Genomic DNA, 18,782 nt, shown 5'->3' with positions numbered 1-18,782 from the left:
GAGGGGCGGGGCCGGTAGGCCGGGCGGGGCGGGGAAGGGCGGGGAAGTAGCCGGCCCTGGTTGCAAAGCGCTGAGCTCAGCGCCCACCGCTGGGTGGTCAACAAGCGCGGGTCTGGCGGAGCGCGGTGGCGCGGGGAGACCGCGAGGCGACCGGGGGCGGCTGGGTCCCCGGCGGCGCGGCCCTCGGCCTGGCCGGGAGCCGCGCCAGTCGGTGCCCCAGGCCGAGCGCGGTCCGCCTCCCTCTCAGCGATCATCAGTCAGGAGTGCGGCCAGCGGGCATGCCAGATCCACCAGGGGCGCCGCCGGCGGCGCTCGCAGCCCGCGGGTGAAGAAAGTGCAGCCTCGCTCGGCCCGGAGCGAAGAGGTGGCCCGGAACGAAGAGGTGGCTCGGAGCGAAGAGGTGGCCCGAAGTGAAGAGGTGGCCCAGAGCGAAGAGGTGGCCCTGAGCGAGGAGGTGGCCCGGAGCGAAGAGGTGGTCCAGGGCGAGGAAATGGCGGCAGCCGGGCTCATCGTGACCGTCACCCACAGTGAGCTCGGACGACCGGGTGGGCTCCGTGCCGGGTGGGCGCGTTGCGGGGCTACCAAAGTCCAGCGGGGGTCTGTGGGTTTGGGCACGAGTCCTCCAAAAGCAGGTGTTACTGTGTTGGTCCTGGCCGTCCGGAAGTGTGGGGTCTTGTTTGTGTTTGGGACCGGCTTTTGTTCGGGTCTTGTATCAGGACGCCTTTCCAGTGGCCAGTGTATTTTGACTCAGGCCATTTGTTTTATCCTCGATGTCCGGGCTTCATGTCGTCGTCCTGGTTGTATGTGTTAGTGTGTGCCTGAGCAGTTATTGGGGGTCTTTGTATCAGGATTGTATTTGGCCGTGTGGCGTATGACTGCTGTGTGTCTGGACACCTATGTGTGTGCCGAGCCTAAACTCATGTCCGTTGTTTGAGTGGGCCGTGGCTCCAAGCATACGCTCTGGGCACCCTTTGGGTCTGTCTACTGTTGGAGTTGACATCAATCTAAACAGTCAGTCCTCTCAAGAGCTGAGCCTATAAAGTCTCTTCAGGACTAAGGGAGACCCCAGGGCCTCAGAATCTCAAGACCAGTATTCTAGATCCTTCAGTTTTGAGTAACCTTGGGATGTCTCCTTTCTAGGCTTCTGGTTTCATCCCTGTGAAGTAGAGTTGGTAGCACCTGTCCCACTAACTCCATGTGGCTCTTGTGCAGGCTCAAGGCTTGGCATAAGCACTGGGCATGGGCTATCTCCTTACTGTCCACATACCTGTTAAAGAATTGACATTTCTGGCTCAAAAAGAAGTTTTTTGCTGTGTGAGTTTACTCACTCGTTGTCTATTTACTGAGCACCAACCATGTATGTGCCCAGTGGGACAGACTTAGAGGAAAAAATAATCCCTTACTCATGACAGCAAAGGAGACAAGAACATTACAGAGTACAGGGCAGTTAGGCCACAGGAAGCAGATGGCTTCTGATGAAAAGCATGGCCTTAGGAATCAGATCTGAGGTCAAGTTCTGACTCCTCAGTTGAGTCTCCATAGGCAGGTCGTAACTGGACTGAACGTAGTTTGTTTATCTGTGAAACGGGGATTAATATAGGTGGTACCTATTTCATGGGGTTGTTCTGAGCCTCAGCAGACCTTTACGCATGTTAAGTGCTTAAAACGCTAGCTGATATCACTAAATTGTTAGTTATTATTAGAGAGGAAACAAAAATCCTCCAGACGGGTCACCAGACGAAGCTGGGAAGATGGGGGGGACAGGCTGTTTGGAGGAGGTGACAGATGAACTGGGCCTTGAAGGCTGGGTAAATAAATATAATAAAGTGTCAGTCTGTATTAGTTTATGTAAAAGAATTTTCTTCACTGAACACTCTTCTCTCTCCCCAGGCAATGAGAAGCACGATCTTCATGTTACCCCACAGCAGGGCTGTAGTGAGCCAGTTGTCCAAGACCTGGCCCAGGTTGTTGAAGAGGCCACAGGAGTCCCACTGCCTTTTCAGAAACTTATATTTAAGGGTAGGCATTTCTCTTCCAGCTTTGAGTCCTTATGGCTAAAGGGCCTGTTTAAAACTACTTAACCTTACCTAATGATAACTCTTAGTTTTTAAACTGGGATAATTCTTATTTGCTTATTTATTCATCCATTCCTTTAGCACATTTTATTGAGAACCTACTACGTACAGGACACTTTTTTTTTAAAGATTTTATTTATTTATTTGACAGAGAGAGGCACAGCAAGAGAGGGAACACAAACAGGGGGAGTGGGAGAGGGAGAAGCAGGCTTCCCGCCGAGCAGGGAGCCCGATGTGGGGCTCCATCCCAGGACCCTGAGATCATGACCTGAGCCGAAGGCAGATACTTAACAACTGAGCCACCCAGGCGCCCCTACAGGACACTTTCAAACACTTGGACAGGTATTAGAGTTCAAGTCCCATGAGGATGGCAGCAGTCTTACCATTTGTGGTGAAAGCACATGGGTAGTCTTCTGTGGCGAAGTTAGTTTAGATCCTCTTCCCATCATATGTACAGATCAAACTCCCTACCACTTCTGCATAACTTGTATTGAAATTACTATTAAATAATTGTTTTCATAGTTGCTGAACATCTGATTTCTCTGTTAGAATAACTAACCCTTTGAGGGAAGATACTGCTGTGTCTAATGCTCAGCATAGTGCTGACACAGAGATGTTGAACAAACTTACCAGGGGCCTGGTTGTGGCAAGCCCAGTGGATGATGCTGATTTCTGCTAGGACCCACTCTTTCTTCCCATTCCCATGGGAACTCATTATCATGGTATCTGATGGGGCCAAATTTATCCCATTTGGTGCCAGTCAAAGGATTTAGTGAAGGAGGGGTGCCTGGGTGGCTCAATCAGTTAAGCGTCTGCTTTCGGCTCACATCATGGCCCGAGGGTCCTGGGATTGAGCCCTGTGTCTGGGCTCCCTGCTCAGTGGGGAGCCTGCTTCTCCCTCTCCCTCTGCTCCTCTTTCTGCTCATGCTCTCTATCTCTCAAATAAATAAAATCTTAAAAAAAAAAAAAAAAAAGAATTTAGTGATGGGAAGCATTTTTTATTTATATGTCATAGAGCAACTCCTTGTGTTTTCTTTTTAAAACTTTTATTATGGGGGCGCCTGGGTGGCTCAGTCATTAAGCGTCTGCCTTCAGCTTAGGTCCTGATCCCAGGGTCCTGGGATCGAGCCCCGCATCGGGCTCCCTGCTCCGAGGGAAGCCTGCTTCTCCCTCTCCCACTCCCCCTGCTTGTGTTCCCTCTCTTGCTGTGTCTCTCTCTGTCAAATAAGTAAATAAAATCTTTAAAAAAAAAACAACAACTATTTTATTACGGAATTATAAAAGGCAGTAGAAGTCCATGTTTCAAAATAGAGGAAAACACAAAGAAGAAAATGTTCTCCTGGATAAAATCCCTCATTACATTTCAGCATATTTCTATCCATTTGTACAGGCATCCTGAAGTGTGGGTTTTTTTTTTTTTTTAAAGATTTTATTTATTTATTTGATAGAGATAGAGAGAGAGAGAGCACAAGCAGGTGGAGTGCCAAGCAGAGGGAGAGGGAGAAGCAGGCTCCCCGCTGAGGAAGGAGCCCGACGTGGGGCTCGATCCCAGGACCCTGGGATCATGACCTGAGCTGAAGGCAGCCGTTTAACCAACTGAGCCACCCAGGCGCCCCAGCAGTGTGGGTTTTTATTTGTGTGTCTGTGTGTGTGTGTGTTTAGTTGACGAAACTGAGATTATATTGACTATACAGTTTTTATAACATTTTTCTTATAAAACTGAGCCATCAGCATTTATTGGGGCATTGAAATTTCCTGAAAAAATTAGCTTTAATGCCTACAAAATCTTCTATTGTACTGATGTATAATTAGACCCCTGTTCCTAAATGTTTGTCCCTTTCTAGTTTCTCACTATTATGATTAAGGTTGCATTGAAGATTATTTTATAACACTTACTGTGCAGGCATATGTCCAGTTGTTTGTTTGGGATAAAATCCAAGATGAAATTACTGGATCAAGACACCTTTGGAAAAGGTTATGCCAATTTATCCTCTTCTCATTAGTGAACACACTTGTCTATTTCCTGTAACCTTGCTGAAATCTGTTTTCAATGTTGTACAGTTGTTACCACTTGGCATAACTTCTCTTTTCAGGAAAATCTCTGAAGGAAATGGAGAAGCCATTGTCAGCACTCGGAATACAAAATGGTTGCCGAGTCATGTTAATTGGGAAAAAGGTAAATTGCTTTTTCTACCAGAATACCCCAGAATCAAATGACCAAGGTCTTTTATACATATTTCCATTTAGAAGGCCAAATTGGGAACCCAGATTCTACATTAGTGAAATAGCTCTCTCCAGACAGATGTAGTTCCATTTATTTGATGGGCTTGCCAGGTTTGTTATTCTCATGCCCTCCGGCTCCTGTGGGTTATGACTTTTGCTCTGGGAATTATGAACAGTTATGCTACTTCAATAATGTAGCTCTTGTCTCGGTGGTGGATCTCAATCTGGTTAAAATGGTACCTGAGTCAGACCTTACTCACTTGGAGGGGATTTGCAAGAGAAACTTTTGTTAAAATAAGTCTGTAAATTTTTAAAATAAGTCCTCTGCAAATTTCATGAGTCTCTCTCCCTTTAAACACCCTTTCCACTAAAATCTTCCACAAGGGAAAGCCTTCTTTGGCTCAAAAGAAAGGTTCAGCCTAAAGAACCAAGGGAGGAAGGGGGCCTCGGAGGCTCAGTTGGTTAAGTGTCTGCCTTCGGCTTGGGTCATGATCCCAGGATCCTGGGATCGAGCCCCACGTCGGGCTCCCTGCTCGGCAGGAAGTCTGCTTCTCCCTCTTCCACTCCCCCTGCTTGTGTTTCCTCTCTCACTCCCTCTTTGTCAAATAAATAAATAAAATCTTAAAAAAAAAAAAGAACCGAGGGAGGAAAAGAGCCAGTTGGTGAGGACAGTAGCCCCTGGGGTGATGAGAGAGGGTTATGGCCAGCCCTGCATTGTGACACAGTGAAATTGTTGGTTATAGGAAGTTTCCTTATTTTGAGTGAGGTGGCTTATTCAGAGTGGAGAGAGGGCAAAGGTTAGCAATGTGGAGGCAAAGAAGATCTAGTCCAGCCGCAGAACAGCCAGGAGTCTGGCACTCAGGATTTGGCCACAAAGAAGAATGTGAACAATTTTGGGTAGTATAAAAGCAGGAAACTGCTGGCCCTGACTACCTATTGTTTAGACGATAGAAGGGGAAATATTCTAAATTTCTTTCTTAAGGTTCAGGGAGAATAGTTCTGGGCAATGGGCAGAACCTAAGGGTTGAGTTTGAAGAAATTATAGAACCCCTAATTTGAGCTGCCCTGGGATGTGTGAAGCCAAGTCTCCGTTCCACCTCGTTTAGGCTGTGTGACCTTAGGTTACTTTACATTAAACCTCAGTTTCATCATCTAGAACACTACCTTCCTCACTGGGTTGTAGTAAGGTTTAAAACAATAGTCCAGATAAAGTAGTTTTAGTGTAGTGGAGAGAATGCTCAACAAAAGTATTCATCATTGTCATCATCTTAATAAATGGGAGAGTTAAGTTGTGGGTGATACTTAGGAATTCATTTAAAAGAATGGTAGAATTCCACCTGTCTCACCATTCTGGACTCCTCGTAGGTGTTCACTGTCATCTGTTCCTCCTGGAGGCTTCAGTCTAGAGTCAGCCCCAGGCTCAGGTTGACTCTGGCACTTAGATTGGCTCCCAAGCTGTCTGGGTCCTTGCAGAATGTTTTCTTAGTATCTTCTCTTTAGTCTAGAGTTGTAGGTAGAAAACCTTCATGTGTAACCCTCCAGCTTGCTTTCCAAGAAGCAGCAGAGTTAAGGCTGTTTTTTCTAGGTGAGTGGTTTAGCCCAGTTGTGGTCAGATTTTTTTTTTCTTTCCAGTCAGAAGCTACTCTTCTTGGTGATTATTGACTTCATTTTATTCTTAAACATTTTAGAACAGTCCAGAGGAAGAGGTTGAACTAAAGAAATTGAAAGATTTGGAGAGATCTGTGGAGAAGATAGCTGACCATCTGGAAGAGTTGAATAAAGAGCTTACTGGAATCCAACAGGTCACTCTCTTTGGGGAGATACAAATGTGTGGTTGTGAGGGCAGGCTCTCTAGTCCGATTCCCTGGTCACGTCTTGGCTTTACCCTTTCTATTACTGTGGGCAAGTTTGCCTTGTCTCAAGTTCCACATCTGTAAAAAGGGAAAAATGATGGTACTTCCTCTTAGGGTTGGTGTGAGGATTAAATGATGAAGTTTGAGGGGCACCTGGGTGGCTCAGTCGGTAGAGCATGTGACTCTTGATCTCGGAGTCGTGAGTTCAAGCCCCACATTGGGCACAGAGCTTACTTAAAAAAAACAAACTAAAAACAAATGATGTAGTTTGAGTCTGACGCATATTAAGTGCTTTATAAGTGTTATTGTCATTGCCATTTTCTTTTCTTTTTTTTTTTTTTTAAAGATTTTATTTATTTATTTGAGAGAGAGAATGAGAGAGAGAGAGAGAGCATGAGAGGGGGAGGGTCAGAGGGAGAAGCAGACTCCCTGCCGAGCAGAGAGCCCGATGCGAGACTCGATCCCGGGACTCCAGGATCATGACCTGAGCCGAAGGCAGTCGCTTAACCAACTGAGCCACCCAGGCGCCCATCATTGCCATTTTCAAACCCCAGCCAGCATCTGTTTGTGCTCCTAGGAGAGCACCTGCCATGCCAGGGTCATGTATTGTCTGAAATAGAACAGGTAGCTTCTCTCAGGCCCAGCTGTTATAATGTGTTTAGCAAGGCAAAGAACATTTTGTTGATGCATAAAAGGTCCAAGTTGAGCTTGATCTTAGCAGGGGGTCATCCTAGTCAATTCCTTGTATTAGAGAAGGAGTACTAAAACTAAGTAAGAGGGCACCTGCGTGGCTCAGTCCATTGAGTGGCTGCCTTCAGCTCGGGTCATGATCCTGGGGTCCTGGGATCGAGCCCCATGTCGGCTCCTTGTTCAGTGGGGAGCCTTCTTCTCTCTTTCCCTGCCTGCCCTTTCTCCTGCTTGTGCTCTCTCTCTCTCTGCAAATGGATAGATGAAATCTTTAAAAAAACAAAAACAGGGCGCCTGGGTGGCTCAGATGGTTAAGCGTCTGCCTTCGGCTCAGGTCATGATCCCAGGGTCCTGGGATCGAGTCCCGCATCGGGCTCTCTACTCCTTGGGAGCCTGCTTCTCCCTCTGCCTCTCTCTCTCTCTCTGTCTCTCATGAATAAATAAATAAAATATTAAAAAAAAAAATTATAAAAAAACAAAAACAAAAAAATGCTGAGGATTGTGAACTAGCCTCAAACCACATATTTTTTTCCCCCTCAGTTTATAATGTTAATAGATGTAGGTTTCTGTTTTAATTACAAAAGTAATACATGCCAATTGTATAACTTTTAGGCAAACATATGGGCACTAATACCTATAAGGCCCTGACTCAAAAGATAACTAATACTGAAGACTGGAATATGTTTTTGCATCTTAAAAAAGGTGATACAGTGTTGTGTACACTTTGTAAATTGTTCTTTTATAGGATAATAAAACTGAACATTTTCCTATGTCATTAAAAATGATCATACTTGGGGCACTTGTGTGGCTCAGTCGGTTAAATGTCTGCATTGGGCTCCCTGTTCAGTGGGGAGTCTGCTTCTACCTCTGCCCCTTCCCCTGCTCACGCTCACTCTCTCTCTCAAATAAAAATCTTTTTTTTTAAGATTTAATTTATTTATTTGACAGAGAGAGACACAGCGAGAGAGGGAACAGAAACAGGGGGAGTGGGAGAGGGAGAAGCAGGCCTCCCGTGGAACAGGGAGCCCAATGCTGGGCTCCATCCCAGGACCCTGGGATCACGACCTGAGTGGAAAGCAGACGCCTAACGACTGAGCCACCCAGGCGCCCCAAATAAATAAAATCTTTAAAAAAAGATCATAATTTTCAAAACTTACATGGTGTTGTAACATATATGAATGTATCATGGTTTATCTAACCAATTTTCTGTTGTTCATTATCTAATGTTATTTTACCGTTATGCATTAATGCTTCTCTGGACATCCTTGGACATAAATCTTTTTTGACCATTTCTTTTTTTTTTTTTTAAAGATTTTATTTATTTATTTGAGAGAGAGAGAATGAGAGAGAGCACATGAGAGGGGGGAGGGTCAGAGGGAGAAGCAGACTCCCTGCCGAGCAGGGAGCCCGATGCAGGACTCGATCCCAGGACTCCAGGATCATGACCTGAGCCGAAGGCAGTCGCTTAACCAACTGAGCCACCCAGGTGCCCCATCTTTTTTGACCATTTCTGATCATTTTTTTGGGGTAGAATAAATTCTTTGACTTGGAGTTGCTGGCTAATGTTTAAAGCTTTTACTACATGTGGTCAAATCTACATCTTCGATAAACATCCTCAGAGATCCCAGCTGTCCACCCATTGTCACCAGCTAACTGGTCTCTAGGCCAAGCAATGTGAATAAACAACAAGACAATTTAATAAAAACAATGTAAATGCTGCCATTTGTTAGCGCATGTCTGTGTCAGGAATTATATTAAGAGTCTACTTATGTTCCTCTTTATCCTCATAGTAACCCTCTGGGGTGTGGGTATCATAATCTCCATTTTAAAAATGAGGACATTAAGGTTCAGATAAGTTAAGTAACTTGCTTAAGATCACAAGCCAGTAAATGGCAGTCAGAATTCATGCTTGGGCCTATTGGACTCTACACCCTGCGTTCTTGTGTGTGGCTATACTCTGGTGACTGGAGGCTTCGCCAGAGCCAGGCCCCAGGAGGCGTTAGCAGCCCCCGTGGGCCATGTGAGCTAGAGTGGCCTACAGCCTATTACAGTGCCTGGGGGGGGCTCTCTTTTCTCCAAGAGATGAAGCTGTGGGTCTGAGGTCTGGCCCAACCTGTTGGGGGAATGTGGGCTTAGGGTGTGGCTGCTTCATTAGTGCCTCAGCCTGGAGTTTTCTGTCAGCCTCAAGGAACTCTTGCAATAATGCATTATTCCTGCACAGGGTTTTCTGGCCAAGAATTTGCAAGCTGAAGCTCTCTGCAAACTTGATAGGAGAGTAAAAGCCACAACTGAGCAATTTATGAAGATCTTGGAAGAGATTGACACACTGGTAAGTAAATATTGAGCTGAGAAGAACTAGTTTCCTTTGACTATGTTTCAGTCATGTTCACTCAGTAATGCACTCTTATTGTCTGAGCATTCTGAGGGCCTACTATGTGCCAGACAGTGCTCAGTCCTTGGTGGATACACAGAAAGACCAAGATAGTTCTGGATTTTTAGGCACTCACATCGCACCAACATAGGGCTTTTGTCATTTTTATTTATGTATGCTAAAAGCATGTAATCCTCACAAAGGTGGGACCCAAATGGACCATGATTTTATGGTTAGAGAAACACAGGGCTTCATGATACTCATGTGACTGATTATCTGATTATTACTGGGCTCATTACCTGTACAGAAGTCAGTCAGACCCAGCTCTTGTGAGACTGTTGAGAATCATTGACTCCCACGTTCCCTTTTACAGAATGACAGTAATGATATTTCTAGACGGCTGCCTCATTTTTTTTTTTTAAAGATTTTATTTATTTATTTTTGAGAGAGCGGGAACACGAGCGGGGGTGGGGGGCAGAGGGAGAAGCTGACTCCCTGCTGACCAGGGAGCCCCATGCAAGACTCCATCCCAGGACTCTGGGATCCCCAACCTGAGCCAAAGGCAGATGCTTAATGACTGAACCACCCAGGTGCCCTGATGCCTCATTTTTTTTTTTTTAAGATTTTATTTATTCATTTGACAGAGAGACAGTGAGAGAGGGAACACAAGCGGGGGAGTGGGAGAGGGAGAAGCAGGCTTTCCGCTGAGCAGGGAGCCTGACACGGTGCTCGATCCCAGGACCCTGGGATCATGACCTGAGCTGAAGGCAGATGCTTAACAACTGAGCCACCCACTCTGCCTGGGATTCGGGGGGAGTGAGGGTAGTTGTAAAGAAGCACAGTGAGCTCATGGCATGGCCAGGACATAGTATCTGTACATAGGAAATAGAGAAAGGACAAAGTCCATGTTACAGATCAGTTTCCATGGCGCAGACATGTTCTCCCATGAGAACAAAGGGAGCTTTAATAGGGGTGAGAGCCATGGGAAGGGCCATGTAGGATACAGATCAAGGATACATTCCTGAACATGCACGTCTCATTCACTTTGGTGTACTATGGGTATTTTGTCATGTTGTTATGTCACTTTTATTGAGATTATTTATGTGTCAACTTATTTTTCCACAGATTCTGCCAGAAAATTTCAAGGACAGTAGACTGAAAAGGAAGGGTTTGGTGAAAAGGGTTCAAGTGAGTTGTGTGGTGAAGCATTACAAAGTTTAATGTGTTGGTGTGTGTGTTTATGTGTGCAGAGTAGGATAGGGTAGAGGTGTGATGTGTGATGTGGACTTTCTTTTGGTTGTTATTTCCTGAGCCCAGAACATAAGAGAAGAGCTCCTTTCATATCCCTGTAATTACATTTGAATGTAAGCTCATTGAGGAGGAAGGTGGCTAGAGAACAGTTATGATGGCCATGTTACACAATTCCAGGAGGCACTGTTCATGTGAACACTGTTCCCTGAACTTGTGCAGTACAGTGGCGAGGCTTCCTGTTCTCACCACCCTTCTCGGGGCTTGTCAGAAAGCCTGGTCCTACGCTGCCCTCTGTCTCCCTCCCCTTACCTGGGAGCCCAGGTTGGCTCCATCCCTCCACAGCCCGTTTTGAGTTGGTCACCCGCGGGTTCCCCATAATGGCTGAGCAAAGAGCCTTGCATGGGCAGGGAGTGGCTGGCCCCAGATAGTCCCTCACTGCCCTGCATTCCTGTTTTAGGCATTCCTAGCTGAGTGTGACACGGTGGAGCAGAACATCTGCCAGGAGACAGAGCGGCTACAGTCCACGAACTTGGCCCTGGCCGAGTGAGGTGAGGCAGCGATAGGCGGGGCTGTCCTGAAGAACAGCGCCCCCAGCTCTGCCCTCTCTGGGACTGAAGTGACCTGATTTCTCCAGGGCTGCTGGGGACAATTGGCCACTTGCCAGTTTTCCTGCACTCCCCCTGTTCTCAGTGAACAAGTGTTGTCTGCAGTCCGCCGTGGAGCTCCTGTCTGTTTTCTCTTTCCATCTCCGTGCAGCTGTGCCGTCCAGCAGCCCACCCTGTCTGGAGGGGGCCTCCCCTGCCCATCTTCCCAGCTCTTTCGACCTTGGGGTGCTTTCCTTGGGCTGGCGAGACCTCTCATTAATGTTGGAGTAATTCTGGGTTTATAGGCCACCCCTGTCTTCAGATTCATGAGGCCTTTTTGCCCTTGTGATTCCGTAGCCTGTCGATGTAACCCAGAATCACCAGGAAGTTACAGCTAGTCAGGAATGTTGGGAGTGGCTCAGAACAGATGTTTGGCACACAGGATAGTCCAAGTATCCCTCGTTGTAACCGAATTCTGGAACAGGTGGCTGGGTGATTGGTTTACAGACCCTGACCTCATCTCCCAGTGACCCTGCCCAGCCACAGGCCATGAGATCTCAGAGGCCCATTCCTGGGGTGGGGCTTGTATTGATGCGTGGACTTCCTTGTCCTTAAGTAAATCTTTAGAAGGTTAGAACCTAGTGATGACTGAATCTCTGCTTGAAACCAGGTCACAAGTATGGCTTGGGGGTACAGAGAGAGGAACCACAGGGAGGCAGGTGATGAAGGCAACCATAAACTTCTAAGGCGTTCCTCAAAGGCATTTCTGTTCATTGTACCCTTCTGAGGTCAGTGTTTCCTTCAAGGCTGTTCCTATTTGTTTTGTGGCCCCCTCCACTGTTATTTTTTTTAAAAAGCAGTTTATGTACACGTCCGCAAGCAAAAGAATGTTTGAACTTTTTTTGATGAAATATGAGAAGCAAAAGCCTTCTGTGGTTCTAGCTGTAATTTGTGTTGAATAAAGTCAAGAGTGGCCCTGTATGCTAGAACTCGTAACCGGGTCAACTGCTATCACCCCATTTTTTCACACAGTGCCCAGGAGACAGGCATCCAATAGGCCACTCTGAGGCCGACCTTATTTGGCAGAGAGGGAGTCACTGAAGCCCCAGGAACTTAGGCCTATGCGGGTGTGACCTAGGACAGGGGTGGACACGTGGATGAGGCTCAGCCTAGCCCGGCCCACTTCCCACTTGAATCAGCAGTTCAGTATTTATATGATCGTTTTTGTATGGTAGCTGTGTGGTGTTGGGCCAAAACACGTAATGAGAAGTCCCTGTGTGCGGGTACTGTTCTGAGTTCTTCAGGTATATTAGTCATTTAATCCTCAGACATTCTAGGAGGCAGACAGATACTGTCCCCATGTTAGAGGTGAGGAAGCAGAGAGCTCAGGTAATTTCTCAAGGTCCTAAGTGGCAAAGCCAGGATACAAAGCTAGGTGGTTTGATTCAGAGCCCACGCTCTTCACTTACTGCCTCCCCCCACAGCATGGGCTCGCTCGCTCTCATCCGTCTCCCTCCCCCTTGTTGGTCTCCACTTCCCGGCTGGCCTTCTGCAGAGCAGTTTCTCTACAGAACAGGTGGGGTGGTCATAAAGTGCAGGTCTTAGCATGTCAGTCCCCTGTGCATAAAGGCCAGAGTCCTTTCCTTCAGTGCTCTCCCTTTCATCCCCGGCCACTGGCCTGTTTGCTGTGTGCTGTTCTGCACGCTGGGATTCCAGATGCTCTGTGCCTTCTCCTGCCTTCGGGTCTCTGCATATGCTGTTCGTCTGTTGGACAGCTCTTCACCATCTCTCCCCCACCCCTTTCCTAGGTAGTAACTCCTGTTCATCCCTTGAACCTAACTCAAATGTCTCTTCATGGAGAAACCTTATCTACTGTCAGAGAACATATCAAACCCCCCAGGTGATATCCTTTCACAATTTGCCATAACTTTTCTTTATGATAAATAGCATGATAAACCATGAGTTATTTGTGGGATTATTTGATTAATATTTACCTCTAACCCTAGACTCTAAATTTCTTGGGTTAAGGGGCTTCTTTGTCTTGTAACAGCATATTTCAAGCACATTGTCTATTTATAATAGGTGCTCAGTAAATATTTGGAGAGGGGCACCTGGGAGGCTCAGTCCGTTGAGCGTCTGCCTTCGGCTCAGGTCGTGATCCCAGGGTCCTGGGATCGAGCCCCGCATCGGGCTCCCTGCTCGGTGGGGAGCCTGCTTCTCCCTCTCCCACTCCCCCTGCTTGTGTTCCCTCTGTCGCTGTGTCTCTCTCTGTCAAATAAATAAAATCTTTAAAATAAATAAATAAGTAAATAAGTAAATAAATAAATAAATATTTGGAGAATGAATGAATGTTGATCGCACACATCTACAATGAAATTCCCACAGCTGCACTCCGTCAGCACTGGAATTTACAGCATCAACAACCATTGTTTGATTTGAGGGTGGAGAAGAGAGGCCCTATAGCATGGGCAACTGGGCATGTGTGCACAACGCCCCCCCGCCCCCCAGATCTGCACATCCACAGGGTGTCCCTGCCTGTGAACGGGGAGAGAACACTCCTCGCTGCCCACTTTCCTGAGACATGGTCAGTCCTACTATAAGGGGAGCCAATGGGGCTCTGTGATCCTGTAAACATCCTTCAGCCTCACAGGGCTGGAAGAATTCTCCCACACATTGTTTAGTCAACGATTTCTACTTACCCTTTAAGACTCAGCATTAAGGTTATCTTCTCTGAGATGCCCTTCTTCCTTTGGTAGTCAGGACTCTTTTAACTGAAATCACCAGAAACCGAATTCCAAAGAGATTGTTGAAATAGAAAATTTACTGGGGTGCCTGGGTGGCTCAGTCGGTGAAGCATCCAACTCTTGGTTTTGGCTCAGGTCATGATCTCAGGGTCGTGAGATTGAGCCCCGCATGAGACTCCGTACTCATCAGGGAGTCTGCTTGAGATTCTCTCTCCCTCTGCCCCTCCCCCCGCTTGCACACTCTAAAATAAATAAATCTTTTTTTAAAAAAAGGAAAGAAAGAAAGAAAGAAAATTTATTGGCAGGATGTCAAGTTATCCCATGTAGCCTTGGGATGTTCGAGGGCAGCTGGGCTTCAGGAATTCAAACACAGCCTTGAATCGCTCTCTGCATCTCTTTCTTTGTATGCTGGCATCATTCTCTCAATCCTGCTTCTTCCACAAAGTGGGAAACATGGCTGTCAGCCCCCACTTCACACATCTTGCAGCTTCACTACCAGAGAGGAACTGCCTGTTTCCTTATTTGCTATTCAAAAAGTCCTGGGGGAGAATTTTTTGGCCGATCAGTAATGGCCAGGGCAGCAGGGTCATGTGCTATAGATAGGGCCTTTAGGGGCCCACAGTTATGCTTCCAGAGACAGGGCCAAGTTTCCACATCTGTAACGTGGGGAAGTAAGTATTTCTTCCAGTGGTGCCTGGCGCCTGGCACATTGTTCAGGTGTAATCTTTGGGATTCCTCATCATGGGTGGAAGCCTGGGAGGGGAGTGTCACCAACAGGAAGCTTGGCTGGAGCTGTGCCCCTGTGTGTAAGAGGGGCTTACCATTTAGGACAGAGGCTTAGAGATCACCAATATTCACTCTCCTCCTATAAGTGAACTAATTTTCAGCTTAGCACATGGCCAACCAGATAACTATTTTCCCAGTCTCCTTGTACTAGCGTGGCCAAGAGACTAAATTTTAGGCAATGGGATGTAAACAGAGTATGTACATCTTACGGGAAGCATCTTCAGAGGCAGTCGAGTGCCCTTCTTTACCTCTCTGTGGACTGGAATGTAGACATGATGGCTGGAGTTAGAGCAGCTGTCATGTACATTGAAGGGGAAACTGATGAGGACAGCAGGGTGACAATATATAAAGAGCATGAAGTTAGCATGCTGCATAGTTCTCTGTGTGGGAGAAATAACTGTTTCAGCCACTGTTATTTTGGCATTTGGGTTTCTCACCGCCAAACTTAATACTGCATCATTCCCATGCAGGAGAGGAGTAAAAGTTTCTGTTACCAGTAGCAGTAAGTAGCAGAGCCCATAGATGACCTTCCACCTGCAGATCTATCAGCAACAGTTTCTGCCCACATCCACGGTTCAGTCGTCTGGGGAATGCTGGTTCCTGCCTTCCCCGCCCCATCTTTCTTCCCAGTGTGTTTTCCCACAGTACATTTCCTGCTCTGTCTGCCCACCCTGAAGCGGGAATCTGAATCCATGTGGCTCTGCTTCTGCTGGCCAGGCCCCTCTCCACATTCTTTTCCTCTGCCACAATTATCAAGTGGCTCCTTCTATTTGCTTTGGCCAAAAGAGGGTTATTTGACATGGACCATAGGCTAGGGCCTCTATGGTGGGATTTCTGGATGCTGTGTGTTTTTGTGGGCCATTGTATAGGCACATGTGTGCTTTGTATGCCTGGGTTTGTGGCCAATGCCAGCATTAACAGTCAGAATGGATGGTGACCAAAAGAACAGAGCAGGGTCTGGACGTCATCCTGCTGTGGGTGGCCAAGGTGCAGGGGGACACTCAAAGGCTTGGGGCAGCTGTTTTTAACTGTTACAGACCTAGGTCAGTATTTTAACAAGTAGTTCAGATACACTGTGTACACTACCTAAATATTAGCTACAGTAGTATCAGCGTGTGTGTGTGTGTGTGTGTGTGTGTGTATAAGACTTGGGGTGCTGGTACAACCCAAGGAGAAGGCCATGAGGGGTGTAGGACTCTCCCAAAGGCTGGTCCTGCTCTCTGACAATGGCAGAAGGTACAGAGGTCACCTAGGTTCTTGACAAACAGGCTGGGGCAGACAAATGTGCTGGGGACAGGGGCTGACCTCTTCAAGAAGCAGAAGAGACCTGGGACCTCTAGGGGAGCATGTGACAGGGTTGAGGAGCACTGGAGCGATGGAGAAGACATCAGATTCAAAATAGGGAGGTCAGGGCAAAATCCCCACCACATTCACCCACCACCAACCACCTCACCAGAGTCCCCAAAGACACTGGCTCACTTGGCTGAGTTGGGCTAGATCTTTTATTCATGTCACATCCTCCACTCCCAAAACTGTTCTCTAGCCTGAAGTTTCATGACTTAAGAGGCTGCTATGGGGGTCAGCATTTGCCATCCTTCAGGATCTGGATGTCCTCTTTGGTTTTCCTAGGACCACAGGAGACAAAGATGAGGCCCATCTCATCAGGGACTGGAACAAACTCTTCAGGGACCCTGCTTGGCCCAGTCTATCCAGACACTCTGCTGAGCTCTTCCCACCTCCCCCACCCATTGTAGATACAGGGCACGTCCTGGGGGTCCCTGGGCACACCTTCCATAGCTTTTCCCTCTTGCACACCCTCCCCTGGGAGATCTGAGCTTCCCGGGATGTCTGATGTTGTCTGATGGCTGCTGAATCTGTCTCCAGCCCTGACTCTGTCTTGAACTCTAGCCACACCTCCACCAGACATCATTGCCCCACAAACCATCTAGACCCTCACTGCCTCCCAGCTAAGTTAGGAAAGTGTCCTGTCGCTCTCCTGCCTCTCTGTCCAGAGTGCTGTAGCTTCTGAAGACTGTCTTCTCTTCCATGATCTCGCTTAGTTCTGGCCCAGCCCAAGGGTTTTATTAATGAAGAAAGGAGATCGAATAGGTGAACAGACATACCAAGGTCACGTTCTGGCCCTTCTCACCTCTCAAGACTCATTTCTTGCCTCTCCCCACTCAGTCTTTAAACTTTATACTCCAGCATATCCAATTTCTTATATTTTCTCAAATACAAACATTTCTTTCCCTTTTAGACCTTTCCAAACTCATTTCACTACTTGGAATTACCTTTCCTTCTTCCTTTTTTTTCCAAGCTAATTTCAACTTATCTTTCAGAGCTGAGCTGGAAAGTCTTCCCTGCCCTTGTCCTTGCCCTGCACTCACAGAACCCTGGGTGCCCCCATCTGAGCCTTGATTCTATGCTACACAGTTGGTGGACCGTTAGCTTGGCTTTCTCCTTAAACCATATGCCCCCAGAAGGCCAGGGTTGCTGTCTAGTTTATGCCCTGTTGTATGCCCAGTGCCTAGCATATAGTAGATGTTCAATAAATAATTGTTGGCTGGAGGAATAAATGAACAAATGAAGTCACCTAGTCGGTCAAGGGCAGAACGAGGGAAAGAACCCAGGGTTTCTGCACCCTCCCCAACCCCCTACTAGTTGTGGCTTTGTACTTAGAACCATGTGCTTTCTTTGAAATATACTTGTGCTCATTCTGTTAGGGCCAATGTCGGAGGACTCTTCTCAGTCCAAGGTGTGTGAAGGAAGAGGCAGGTCAAGTCTTGCTCCTTTCACACTTGAACGTACCGGAAGTGGGGCCCACCCAAGCAAGCTGAGGGGAAGGAGTGGGGTGGACTTACAGCCGGATCAAGCAGATCTGACATTCATTGTTATACGTAACACCATTGGTGCCACAGACCAGGTTGGATGTCTGGGAACAGACAGGAGACTCTTCCATGTGCTCACAGATGGGCTGTGAAAGAGAGGAAGTGGGGAGGGCACTCAGAGATTCAGAGGCAACAAGGAGGGACCCAGGGACTTTGCTTGGAGTCAGGGGCCCCAGGGAAGAGCCAGATTCTAGAAGGCCCCAGTGTTGGTCCAGTGGGCATGAAACTAACCACTCAGGGCCCCCTGGTATGTTTGTGGCTGTGTACACAGGTGTGTATCTGTCTGCTGAACCCAAGTGTGCGGGCATCCAGGTATATGTCTGTGTGTCGGGTGAGTTTATGCCCTCAAGCTCCTAGGACGGGTTCACACACTTCTCAGAGGGTCTAACTAGAACCGCTGCTGCTGGTCCTCATGAGGACCCCTGGAGACAGAACCACCAGCATTCCCAGGGGGCCCCTCCTCACTGAGGGCTCCTCCACTCACCCTGGCTGACATGACCCATCAGGCCCCTGGTACGGGAAGGCTGGAGAAATGGAACAAGGCTTGGGTCTTAAATGAGGCTAGTCTGAAAGAGTTTCAGGGCAGGCCTGAGGTCAGGGTGGAAGCTGGGTCAGGACTGGGATCGGAGCATGGGACAGGATGGGGTGAAAGAGGCAGCCTGGGGCGGTGGTCACAAGACCGAGAGCCTGACTTCTGCACTGATGAGCTGTGTGAAGTTGTGAGAGCTGTCTCCACTCTTGGATCCTCAGTTTCCTCCTCTGCAAACACTGTAAATGAATAATAGTATTCTTCTCACGTAGGGTTAATTGAAATCATGTATGTAGAAGTACTTGGCTCTTTGGCACAATAATAGGCCTGGGTCTGATGGGCTGACAGTGAAGATGCTAGGCTGCTGGATGGGAAGGTGGCTTTGAGCCTCCTTGTGCACCTTGGTGAAGGCTGGGTTGAGGGTCTCAGGAAGGCCAGCACCACTGCTTTGGGATCCCTGGGGACATCAGACCCAGGGCCAAGGTGGAGCCAGGGTTCAGGGACAACTTGGTGTCTGTCCTCCAGAGTGAAGGGATGGATGAACGATGGGGTGTGGTTGGGGGAGGCTGGCACACACCAGGGGGGCCAGGGTACCTCTGGCCTGAACCCCGTGGCCTGTCCATCTTTACTACACAAAGCAGAGAGCATGCTCAGTCCTGCTGAGCCTGGGCAGGGGATTTCACTGGAGACCAGGTTGGGGCAGATCTCTTGAGGTCCTGGAAGCCAAGTCTGAGACCTTGGCAAAGGGGCTGGGCCAACTCAGCCTGGAAGGGCTAACCTGGGGAGCATGC

The 18,782-nt window shown here is 47.8% G+C and overlaps 2 protein-coding genes across 4 annotated transcripts in view; one reads left to right on the top strand and one right to left on the bottom strand.

Annotated features, from left to right (window-relative positions):
- The first annotated feature begins 229 nt into the window (after positions 1-229).
- On the top strand, positions 230-13,006 carry BAG1 (BAG cochaperone 1). 2 transcript variants are annotated; one of them, XM_006734613.3, is made up of 7 exons: positions 232-527; positions 1,891-2,019; positions 4,169-4,251; positions 5,987-6,100; positions 9,060-9,167; positions 10,335-10,397; positions 10,918-13,006. In XM_006734613.3, the coding sequence occupies exons 1-7, from the start codon at positions 491-493 to the stop codon at positions 11,005-11,007; spliced, it is 624 nt and encodes a 207-aa protein (XP_006734676.2). In that variant the 5' UTR covers positions 232-490; the 3' UTR covers positions 11,008-13,006. The 2 variants fall into 2 exon arrangements, with proteins under 2 accessions (XP_081659193.1, XP_006734676.2); XM_081803067.1 differs by lacking the exon at positions 5,987-6,100 and having other exon boundaries at positions 230-527.
- A 3,052-nt stretch (positions 13,007-16,058) lies between these two features.
- LOC102726318 (serine protease inhibitor Kazal-type 4) overlaps positions 16,059-18,782 on the bottom strand; it is a 45,430-nt gene continuing 42,706 nt past the window's right edge. For both annotated transcript variants that reach the window (XM_081803072.1, XM_081803071.1), the window contains exons 3-4: positions 17,436-17,548; positions 16,059-16,199 (exon numbers count right to left, since the gene is read on the bottom strand). In XM_081803072.1, coding sequence (XP_081659198.1) covers positions 16,154-16,199; positions 17,436-17,548 — 159 coding nt within the window. In that variant the 3' untranslated portion in view covers positions 16,059-16,153. The remainder of the gene's footprint in view (positions 16,200-17,435; positions 17,549-18,782) is intronic.

The sequence above is a fragment of the Leptonychotes weddellii genome, chromosome 14 (genome assembly GCF_054177405.1).
Source record: "Leptonychotes weddellii isolate Sample4059 chromosome 14, ASM5417740v2, whole genome shotgun sequence".
NCBI lineage: Eukaryota > Metazoa > Chordata > Mammalia > Carnivora > Phocidae > Leptonychotes > Leptonychotes weddellii.
The sequence above is the reverse complement of the archived record's forward strand: the minus strand, read 5'-3'. Positions and strand labels throughout refer to the sequence as shown.